General features: G+C 32.6%; 1 protein-coding gene across 3 annotated transcripts in view; it reads left to right on the top strand.

The window, feature by feature from the left end:
• The window catches only part of ERGIC2 (ERGIC and golgi 2), a 39,328-nt gene extending 27,784 nt beyond the window's left edge, over positions 1-11,544 (top strand). For all 3 annotated transcript variants that reach the window (XM_035027984.1, XM_035027986.1, XM_035027985.1), the window contains 6 exons: positions 271-326; positions 1,422-1,520; positions 5,133-5,230; positions 6,499-6,661; positions 7,736-7,818; positions 7,995-11,544. In XM_035027984.1, the coding sequence (XP_034883875.1) occupies positions 271-326; positions 1,422-1,520; positions 5,133-5,230; positions 6,499-6,661; positions 7,736-7,818; positions 7,995-8,057 (562 nt within the window). In that variant the 3' untranslated portion in view covers positions 8,058-11,544. The remainder of the gene's footprint in view (positions 1-270; positions 327-1,421; positions 1,521-5,132; positions 5,231-6,498; positions 6,662-7,735; positions 7,819-7,994) is intronic.
• Positions 11,545-11,930: the final 386 nt, after the last annotated feature.

The following is an 11,930-nucleotide window of genomic DNA, read 5'->3' on the forward strand; positions in this document are numbered from 1 at the left end:
ATGTTTCTCTCGTCTTATGTAACTAACTGCATAATATCTTCAGTTTTGCATCTTGACCCACAAAGCCTAAAATAACTTCACAGAAACCGTTTGGCAGCCCCCAGTTTAATGCATGGCTGAGATGAGTAGACTTACCTCCTTAAATCATAGGACAAGTATGTTTTTATTTTATATTAAGACAGTTATATAACTTAGGAAAGATCCTCTTTCAGGTTTTAATTAGTTATATGTTTAAGTATTAGTACTTTAATCTTTTTTTCCTCTTTTCAGGGCCATTCCACATCCCCGAGGTCATGCACATTTGGCAGCACTTGTCAACCATGACTGTAAGCAGTTTCTGAAATTTTTTCCATGAAGATGTCATTGAAAAAAGTGTTGTGTGTGGGTTTTTTTGTTTTGTTTTGAGTGCAGATGTAAGGTAGGGTTTTCAAAGTGGGCTGTTGTCAAAATGGATAGCCAAAGGAGAAAATAAATGAATAAATATATTGACTCTAGTCCATTTTCTCTTACCTTTAAACTACCTGTCTTTTTATTCATAGCTCAGAAGTTGGTAGGGTTAGGGAGCAGAGCCTTGGTGTGCTTTATATCACTTTGTACACATTTCTGCTAATTTTTATGGATAATGAAGAGCATATATATTTGAAGTTTATTTCAATATGTAATTGTACATCGGGACACATGTATACATATAAAATATACCTGTTAGTTTTGTGTAATCATTGTCATAAAACTTAGTTTTTAAAGTCTTCTTTAGAGGATGCCTGGGTGGCTTAGTCAGTTAAGCATCTTCCTTCGGCTCAGGTCATGATCCTGGGGTCCTGGGATCGAGCCCCATATTGGGCTCCCTGCTCAGCCTCAGCGGGGAGTCTGCTTCTCCCTCTCCCGCTCCCCCTGCTTGTATTCTCTTGCTCTCTTTCTCAAATAAGTAAAATCTTAAAAAAAAATATAAAGTCTTCTTTAGAGAACAAAAACAAATAGTAAATTCCATAAAAAAATCAGTTTGTCATGTTTAGCAATGGTTTGCATTAAAAATATATCTGATCAGTTTCATTATTTGGCTCATGGACATCATTCCAGTTCTAACAGTCCTGTTACTATAAAATGATTTGGACAAGGAAAGACATTATTATTATTATATTTTTGGTTATCAGGATTAGATGTACTATTTTGTAGAAGTTAATTTGTATGTAATTATACAATTTGAGATATAGCATTTTGTTAGAATGTACTTACTGTTATACATTTAATTCCACATATTATATGCATTTTTCTCAAAATAATGTAGTTTTAGATACTATAGTATACTTACAGATTTGAGATCTTTTCATTTGAGATTAGATAAGAATATGAACCAGTAAGTAACATGTAGTTTTGAATAATTTAATTTCTGTACTTAATTTGTTTTATTTTATTCCTCTTAGCTTACAACTTTTCTCACAGAATAGATCATTTGTCTTTTGGAGAGCTTGTTCCAGGAATTATTAATCCTTTGGATGGAACTGAAAAAATTGCTGTAGATCGTAAGTATTTCATAATTACTGTGGGAATTTGCATGCAGGCAATTACCTTTATAACTTTAATACTAACACATTTTTAATAATCCTCTTATGACAAATAGGTAAACCTTTAAGTAGATTAACTGGTTGATAATTTTATGTGGAAATGTATGTAGAGAGAATTTCCTACTTGTGGATAAAATTTATATGTTAAAAAATGAGCCATAAGAACAAAAGAAATTAGAGTAAGAAGTAAGCAGGAAAAAAAAAAAAGACAAAAAAATAAGTAAGCAGGAAACAGAATTTAAAAGCTCTCTAAATAAATGAAAAGTAAATATGTTAATAGGGCTTACCTGCTTTTCCATATGCATTAAAGCAAGAATAAGAACTAAAAGTTTCAACATTATAAGAAGAATTGTTTGTATAGGTTTAAAGTTCTAAAATGCATATTTACCATTTTAGAAACCTCTTTGGGGAATTTTACAAACATCAGAAACCTAGAGTTAGTTATTCTAGAATAGCTTAGTTATTAACACAGTCAGAAGTAGTACATTATAGGGGCGCCTGGGTGGCTCAGTTGGTTAAGCGACTGCCTTCGGCTCAGGTCATGATCCTGGAGTCCCGGGATCGAGTCCCGCATCGGGCTCCCTGCTCGGCAGGGAGTCTGCTCCTCCCTCTGACCCTCCCCCCTCTCATGTGCTCTCTCTCTCATTCTCTCTCAAATAAATAAATAAAATCTTTAAAAAAAAAAAAGAAGTAGTACATTATAGCATAGATACCTTCTATTACTTTTTAACCTTCCATTCCATTTAAAATTTAGGTTTATCCAAATATGGATGGATTATTTTCTTAATTTTATAACAAGGAATCTATCTTGTATTTCTTGAAGGTTTTTGGTTGCCTTTCCTCTACTGAAATAGTCCTACTGTGTGACATGCCCCACCTGTATGACCTTTTAAGGACATGTAAAGCTTCCTGTGCTACTAGGAAGTCTAGCCTTTGCAAAACTGTAATTAAGGATTTCATTTTTTATTAGCTAAAATAGATTTATTAATATTCTTCTCAGTATTTTACTCTTTTATCATAATGTTGTAATCAGATACATCAAAGATGTTTTACTTGGAATACTGAGTTACATTCCTAAGTATTTTATGTTTGTATGGGTCACTTAAGGAAACTTGAGTATACTAAATTTGGAAATTCTGAGAATCATAAGCTTTATTCAGTATATAATCTCATCTTTATGTGTAGTTCATTGTATACAGATATACAGTAGATGTTACTTAGGAGATGATCATTTGAAAACATGTTGGTTAATACTTTGTTTCAAGATGCTAAAATGACTTTAAATTTTTGTACAGAAACAATTCTAAATATAAACAGATTAATTTTCAAAAGGCTGTTTTTGAGTTTACCTGTTCCTAAATTCACAAAGACTAAGTTACGTTATAAAATGTCACCAGTGTCAGTAGGTTATTCAAAGTTTTAAAGCAGGTGTACTCTTCTCCTTACTACTATATGTTTTATTGGGCTTCTTTTTCCAAAAAGAAAAAAGAAAATCCGCATTACAAATCTGTTGTGTCAGGTAACCACTCCCTCCTTGATGCTCCCCAGAAGTTTTGAGGGGATTACTTAGTACTTAGATCTTGAATGCTGTACCAATTCGGACAGACCCACACCTTTGGAACAATTTGTGGCTTGCAACAAAATTTCATTCAACAGCATCCACTTCCCCTCCCTACCCCACGCCCCCAGCTTTCCCCGACCTGGCCATTAAATTATCTCACAAATTTATGGCTTTTCCTTGAATTAACATTGATCAAAAGGCCTTCAGTAGTTCTCTGGCCACAGCTTAAATGTTTTCCAGTTTTTCGTTTCATGTGTCTTTGACCCTTTTGGTTATTACTCATTGCACTTCACTCCTCACATGTGGTGAGATTCCCTTTGTCCATCATGTTTCCCCCCAAATGATTATCCCACCCATGTGTACAGCATAGGTTATTGCCTTGCCACTCTCAGTTTCATCTTTTGTTCATTAATATTTAAGACTTAAACACCTTTTTCTCCTAGCACTTCCAGCTCACTCCTCTGTTTATGACACAATAGTTTATTTGTAAAACACCTCCAAACTAAGCATAGATAGAGCAGTTCACCATACATCAAAGAATGACTCAAAGGATGAAACTGAAGACCATCTACAATTAAAAGCCATCTATTGGTGGTGGACAAAGTTGACACTTTTCTGCCCTAATATTATCTGTGGCAATATTTAGGCTATTCAGTTGAAACTAATAATAGAAGAACTAGTCAAATACTGTTCATATTTTTGAAAGTTATATTGGTACAAGTGGTAGGTAAAATAAGTGCTAAAGTTGAAACAGGTTTTGTTTTATTTTATTAGAAACTTGTTTAATGTTAGTATTTGAAGACACCATTACACTTAACCTCTCCCTCCTATCTTGTTTACCCTTCCCTCCCCTATTCTGAATTACACTAAGATAAGAGAAATTGGATTGATGGAAATAAAAATTCACTAAGGTTGAGCAAAAGAAGATAGACACACAAAAGTACATTCTATGTACTTCCATTTATATAAACTTCTAGAATAGGCAAAACTAATCTGTGATGATAGAAGGTAGATTAATGGTTGGCCTAGGATTGGAGATAGAGGGGATTGACTGCAAAAGGGTATGGAGGAACTTTTTGAGGTGGTGAAAATGTTTTATATTTTGACTGTGGTGGTGATCGTGTGGGCGAATACAACTGTCAAAATTTATCAGACCATATATTTAAGGTTGGTGTATTTTATTCCTGTACACAGTTTCCATAGATAGTTATGTGGTGTGAGGTACATCTGTTTTCATGTCAAATGTAATGAGGCCCTATTACTTACCTAATTCTAACTACAGATAGATATATCTAATTCTAAATTTTATATAGACCTAGAAAATTAACATGTTCTAGAATATAGACCTAGAAAATTAACATTTAAGCTGTGGCCAGAGAACTACTGAACATTAACAGGTGAACTGTTACCTGTTTAAGGTTAATTAATAATTGGTAATATATTGATATTTATGACTTGTATTAAACCTAAAAATGCCTGAAGACTATAAATAGGATCCTTTGAATTATGTAGTAACCTCAGACCATAAGTGAGTAGGTTTGTTGTCTTCCTCCTGTCGTATCAATTCTTTGTATATATCCGAAGGCTGGCTAATTCAGTTTTGGTTTATTTGTATATCTTAAGATATTAGTAGAAAATGAAAATGTTCTGTGGTGATTATACTATTATAACTTTATTCTTACTAATTTCTGTACTATAAAGAAATGCTACTTTTATTTTTCACATTTGATAAAAGGATAATAATGTTATTAAGGACATCTAATGACTAGTTCATTTTTTTAACATCTTCTAATAGGTGTGTATATGTGACATTTTATGCTTATTGAGAGCTTGTTTACCAAGTATGAGTATATTGCTTTCATTGATCTTTTAAATTTGTTGTTGTTAAACACTAATAAGTAGCATTAAATTTCAAGTTAAGTGTATTTAACAGAAGGAAGGTGTATTTGGCAGTAGTATTGTTGCTATTGGATTGATGAAAAAAAAAACACATTTTGTTTTTGTTTTAGACAACCAGATGTTCCAATATTTTATTACAGTTGTGCCAACAAAACTACATACATATAAAATTTCAGCAGACACCCATCAGTTTTCTGTGACAGAAAGGGTAAGTTGAATCCAACTGATAAAATGATATATATATATATTTTTTAGCATTTTATAGTCCTGCTACAAAATAAGGTTAGAGTTGGTACCCTACCCCATTTAAAATTGGTGGAAGTTTTGAAATGCATTAATATTTTAATGAATAAAAATGGATATTAGTATGCTTTAGAGCAAGAAAAGAAGTAGATTTAAAAAATCTAGAATGCCTTCTATGCAGTTTAAACAAAATATTAAACTATGATAGTATTAATGACTTTATTCTTAATAATTTTGTAATGTTTTCTCTTGTATTGATATAATTAGTTCTTATCTGCCAGTGGACTCTCTGATTTCTGTGTTAGTTTTTAATTAGTGTACCTACCCTGGGGCATGCATGGTTCTTGTGGCTCAGATAGCAGACTTAGAGGGCGTGCCTTCCTACTGAGTTGGTGCTTTTTATTCATCTAAGAGGACAAATGTTCTGCAGTCTCAGGGTGGAGGGGCCTTATAAGTAAATATTATGAGGAGCAGAGTTTTGGAATTGGACAATTTAACAGACTTCTCATATATTCTGGGGTCATGTTTTCTTATTATTGTTTAAGAATGGTGAATATTCAAATATTAATATCCAGAAGAGTTCCAAGGTTTGCAGACTTGATTTTTGAAGTGTAAACAGGATGGAATGAAATAGAGCTTTTCTTGCTCAGTGAACACACTATGGTAGGTTTATGATTTTAGTTGCATTCCTTTCAAGAGAAAACTTCTTTTAAAAACTAAACCAGTAGCTTAAATTTTGATCTTTCAAATGAGGGCATTCTCTTTTCTTCTTGTATTTCATACAGTTTAAATAAAATGACAACAGAAAGTGAAATTGTTTCTAAATCTGATAATTTAAATGACAAGAAATATAATTAATTTGTAAATTCTTAGCAAAGAATTGTTACAAAAAGTATGTCAAAATATGAACCTGGCTTTTATGGATTTGGTCAGTGAAGATGCCATATAGTTATTAAGCTCTTGAGCTCTGTAGAACACTTGTATGTAAGTAAAGTGACCTTTTTGAGAAAATAGGAAAGTGACTCTGCTCTTTTGATTTCCTTAGAAGCTAATCACACAGAATACAGAATAACTTGATGGTCTCTGAAGAGCTTAGTCTAGTAGGACAATTCATAAAGAGATTGGATATCCTTCTTGTACAGTTGGGCTGTAGGGCTTCATATGGACTGTGCAAGTAACCAGATGATGTGAATCCCATTTTTCTCCTTCTCCTGTCTCTCCCCTTTCTTTTAGGAACGTGTCATTAACCATGCTGCAGGCAGCCATGGAGTCTCTGGGATATTTATGAAATATGATCTCAGTTCTCTTATGGTAACAGTTACTGAGGAGCATATGCCTTTCTGGCAGTTTTTTGTAAGACTCTGTGGTATTGTTGGAGGAATCTTTTCAACAACAGGTTAAGATTCATTCCTTTTTTGTCTAATTTTTAGAAGTGTTACACTGAAATTAAGGTGCTTTTACTTAGAAGAAGCAAGAAATATATACATTCCCATGTTTTGATATTTAAAAAATTTTTTTCTGTAAGATTTAATTCCAAACCTCCAAAATTATATTGATTAAGCATTAAACATCGTTAAGTTTACTGCATTCAGTGATTTAAGGGGGATTACTTAGTGAGCTAGAAAGATCCTTGAATGAATCCAAGTTCTGCCATTTACATGGTGGTAGCCTTGTAATATAGGACATGTGCCTTTTCTGAAATTGTTTTCTCATCTATAAAAATGGGAATAATAATATCTAACTTATAAGTGTGTTATAGGATCAGATGAGAAAATGCCTAGAAATAGTAGACATTTGAATGTAAATTTTCTTTTTCATTTAAGGTATTTTTAACTGTACAGTATGTAAAATCACGTCTTGTACTTTGAACCATGTAATATGTGCAACCAGAATTTTCAGTCAATGCTGCTTTTATGATTTGGGGCTTTTTTTGTCCTGAGCTTATGAGATTATCTCAAAGATAATATACGGAATCGTAATCATGAAAATCTGAGCATTAAGTACAATAGATAAAGAAAGGAAACTGTTCCTTCTCTATCCCCAACCCCTATTCAATATTACATGGAGCTGTATAGGTTTGTATGCTTTGAATTATATATTTTAAATGAATGAATAGGTTTTCCTATGAAAGACCTTGTCACTACTTTATTTAAATTTGTTTAAATTTGGGGTGCTATTATTTATTTTTCAAAGTGGTATGAGTGTGAGATGTATAAAGTATCCTTGAAAAGATTGCTTTGTCAAGGTCATGAATTATGTGGCCTTGTGATTTTGAAAAGAAATACATTTGTTTTAAAATTCAACTGTCTGGTTATTTTTAACCGTGGAAATGAATCAAGCAAACTGCTTTGTTTCCTTTCTTGATCTATTCCATTGTAATTAGTGGAGTTTTTTATTCTTATGTAACAGTTTAGGAAATAATTTCACTAAAAGCATCATTTTATTAAAAACAACTTATTTTTTATTACAGGCATGTTACATGGAATTGGGAAATTTATAGTTGAAATAATTTACTGTCGTTTCAGACTTGGATCCTACAAACCTGTCAGTTCTGTAAGTGCTACAATATAAATGGTGTTGACCTCTAACTCATAGTACCATTGTTAAATCTAAACAATAGCTTTTGGTGCTCAGAAAGAAATTGCCCAAAATAAAGCGTTGTGTTTAGAGGGAATATGTAAGGAATGTTTTCCTTACTAACTAATGCTTTGGTCTTCTCTTCTCCGTAGGTCCCCTTTGAGGATGGCCACACAGACAACCACTTACCTCTTTTAGAGAATAATACACATTAGCACCTCCTGAGTGAAGGAGAAAAACTTTTTGCCTGAGACATAAAATCTTTTTTAATAATAAAATATTGTGCAATATATTCAAAGAAAAGAAAATATGAATGAGAAGTGGGAATCATACCTAGGAAAAAAAAAAAGAAAAGAAAAACCCAAATCGAAATCCTATATATGTTGTGTCTGTTACACATGTCCTAGAAGAAATTATGCAGCTAATCAGTGAATAAGCCCAGCTGGAGTATTGCTTTGAAGATGACCCCTTCTGATATTTTCATAGCAAATGGGCAGTATCGAAATCAGAGCTTGCTTTTTGGTGACAAAGACCTGAAGGAAAGAAGTCAAACCACATCTAAAGAAAAAGGGATTGATAAGTGCAAATGTTTGCGTCCTTCTGTTTTTAAAAGATATGTCAGAATAAAATATGTAAAACATATGGAAAACTAGTCTAGACTTTAAAAAGTTGTGGTCAGGTCACACTGTTATTAAAGGAAAACAGGGATGGGTCCCTATGTTATAGCCATATCAGTGTTAAGCCATAATGACAAGGCCATTTATCCAATAATTTGGTCTGAGGAAGGTAACTGCTTTTCTTTAAACTCTGGCTATTGGCTTTTTCTGACTGTTCAAGGCAGGGTCGTGGAAGACTAAGGTGAATTCTTACAGGGGCAGGTACGTAGGTGCTATAATATGTAACAGATATCATTCACAAATTGTATAGTGGGCACTTATATAGGGAGAAGAAAGCACATTTTTTAAAAAGATGCTAAATTTTCTAATCTGATCCTTATATTAGTGGTATACTTTGGGAGCGGGAGGTGAGTAATAAAAAGGTCCACTACTGGTGATGAAAATTATCAGCTTGTAAAGTATTAAAAGGAAAAGTAGAATATTTTATATGTGTTTGGGTGAGGGGTAACAGGGTAACTTTCAATAAAGTAGAAACATAAGGCAAATACTTAAATAAGGCAAGATCATGTCAGATCTGAGAGATGATCATTAAACAATGTCCGGTAAGCTGTAAAACTGGATTATGAGTGTCTGCATTCAGAGTGTCCTGAATGTGACATTTTTTGTTATTAGATTGTGTTGTTCTAGCTTTCTTATTATTTAAGGATTGCTTTTAAATTTCCAGACTATGAAAGACTAAAAATAGAGGGAGATTTCGCTCAGGTTCCATTAAAAGCTGTATTTGGAATATGTGTGCCAACATCAGTTTTCCTTTTGTAATACTTAGTGATAGAAGAATCAACTACCAGTCCACAACAGTTTAAGTCCTTCAGAGAAATGGGGAAATAAAATTCCAGGTAAGTAGCAAGGACAAGACTAAAAGACTAGATTTAAAATGGTGGTTTTTGGACATAGGATGTCACAGATTATAGTTTTACAAATGGATTTTTTTTAAAGATAAAAAAATGTTTTCTTGAAAATAGTTGGTACAGATAATGTCTAGGGAGAGAAGGAGAAATACCGATGGAACTGCTTTGAAGTAAAGCTTATGTTGAATGGCACTCTGCAGGAAATAACAAAACCATTATTGTTTAAAATAGACGCTTTACCATTAAGAGCCATTAAGTTGACTGATTAACACAGGTGATATAACATGCACTGAAAGATTTTTTATTCCAGAAAATTCCAAATAACGAATGAGCCTTCTCTGTTATTGATTTGTTTTTTTCAGATACTATTTCCAATGTAGTTAGACTAGGAACTAATAGAATGTCTCTCAGAAGGAATTTTACTTAGAATCTTAGCTATTTTAGACTGAATCTTGGTTCTGTGAATCTGCTTGCCAGAAAGTTCATTCAAGCTTCAGGGTTGGTTGGTTTGTTTTTTTTTTAAAGGGAGGTAAACAATATTGATTTAAAATTATTTTCTTTTAGGATTTTAGCAGTTAAGTGTCTTTAAAAAGGATTTTAAAATTATTTTGGTGCTTACATATGATTTTTAATTGTTCCCATGTTTTCCAAATACCTTATTAAAATTTTAATGTAATTAATCTGTCCCATTAAAGCTGACTATAAAAGGAATTTCTTTAAAGCAAAATCTTGCTTTGCCATTGATTTACACTTTAATAGTTGAGAAAGGTTTCTACCTGACACTCCTCAGATAGTCAAAGTCAGGTCAAAGTAGTAAGATTCTGACCAGCCTTTTGGATGGTGAATGATGAAGTATGCCTGCATACTGGGACTTGTTAGGAGTTTCTGACCTCACCAAGTGTTTCTTTTCCATTGCCGAGAACACTGTTCTGACCTACTTATTATGGAGCTTTGGCTTGTGCCTAAGGGACCACCCTCAGTAAGGTACCCAACTTTATTACTCAATCCTCCTTTTTCATTTTATTAGAGTATTCATAATATTTATATATTCCAGCCTAAATATTTTAAAAGTTGAGATTTCCACTTATATGAAATAGGTTTTTTAAAAACTGTGTTTTGTATACTTTGGCCTCTAAAAAGAGATGTGAAATATTTAGGTGAATAATTCTCTGCTGCGGTATTTGTACAGTACAAACTACCTCTTGGGAAAAGCTTAACCCAATATTGGAATTACAAAATTACTTCTCATTCTCAATTTAGATGATTAATACCACATTTTTCTCACATGTTTTATGATAGCACTGAATTTTCATAGAAAAATTAACTAATGCAAGCAAAGTTTGCAATCTTTAATACAGGCTTAACTTTGGAATTCATAAAGGAATGACTTAAGGTCTAATTTTTTGATGTGATACATAGGGATATTTTATGCATCCTGTCTTTTTATGTCCTGAGTTAGTAATTCAAGTACCAGAAAGTAAATAAATTTTGCATATAAATATGCAGCTTATCTGCTTCAAAATTTAAAACTTTGAATCTTGAACTTGAGTTCAAGATGCATATTTTTGTTGAAAATTATTTAAACCTGAGCCAGAGGACTTTTAAAATTTCATCATGCCCTTTAACCTAGTAATTATACTTTGGGGCTCTGTTCTGTTTGGAGCTCTGTTGCAAGCCTTCTGGAAGCCAAAGTGTGTCACCCTTTGTCAGCACTATCCTAACTAGATCACCATGTGTTCACTACATTATGGTATGATGCCAATATCCAAGTATTTCCTTATTGTAGTTTTTCCCTACTTTTGAAATATTTTTTAGTGATAAAATCACCTTGCATTGTCTTAACAGTAGGAAACAAACTGCTTTGTATTTTTTGGTTTTCTTGTGTTTTTTTGTTTTAAGAGAGAAGAGCACACACAAGACTCATTTAGAGTCTCAATCCTGAACATTTGGACTCTAAATAAATGACAAATATAAATTTCTTTGTCCTTTTACAATCATGTACCCCCAAAAAGCCTCAGTTCCTCATTATTTAAGCTTCTTTTTCCTCATAGGAAAACTATATCAGTCTTTAAATATCACTCTGTTACATTTGCTTTTGCTCCAGATGGAGCTAAATTACTGTATGAGATTGGATTTCTTTTGTATTTTCATATTAAAAAGTGAATGAGTGATGCAAATTGAGCAGTTGACTCAAGTCTATAAAACTGTCAACAGAGTTGAATATAAGATTATAATCAGTGAAACATTTAAAATAGTTTTATCTTAGCAACTCCTAATTGTATTGGATGTTTATCAGAAGGAATTAGATTAACAACTCTTCCAAATATCATAACTCATTTATACTATTTTGTGTAATATTTTTAAGGTAAAACTAAGCAGATGTGGGGGAAAGTATACATTGATGAAAGCTACATACTAAAGCAGAATTTCAGCAACAACTGATACTACTGTAATACTTTAGAATCTTTCCTGTTTTCAAGCAGTTACGCAAATCAACTTGGTGATTTCTTGTATTAGACTTACCTTTAATTTCTTTAAAGTAGGATTGATACAAGTTGCCCAA

This window comes from Mirounga leonina, unplaced genomic scaffold, assembly GCF_011800145.1.
Source record: "Mirounga leonina isolate KUSES-001 unplaced genomic scaffold, KU_Mleo_1.0 Mir_201, whole genome shotgun sequence".
NCBI lineage: Eukaryota > Metazoa > Chordata > Mammalia > Carnivora > Phocidae > Mirounga > Mirounga leonina.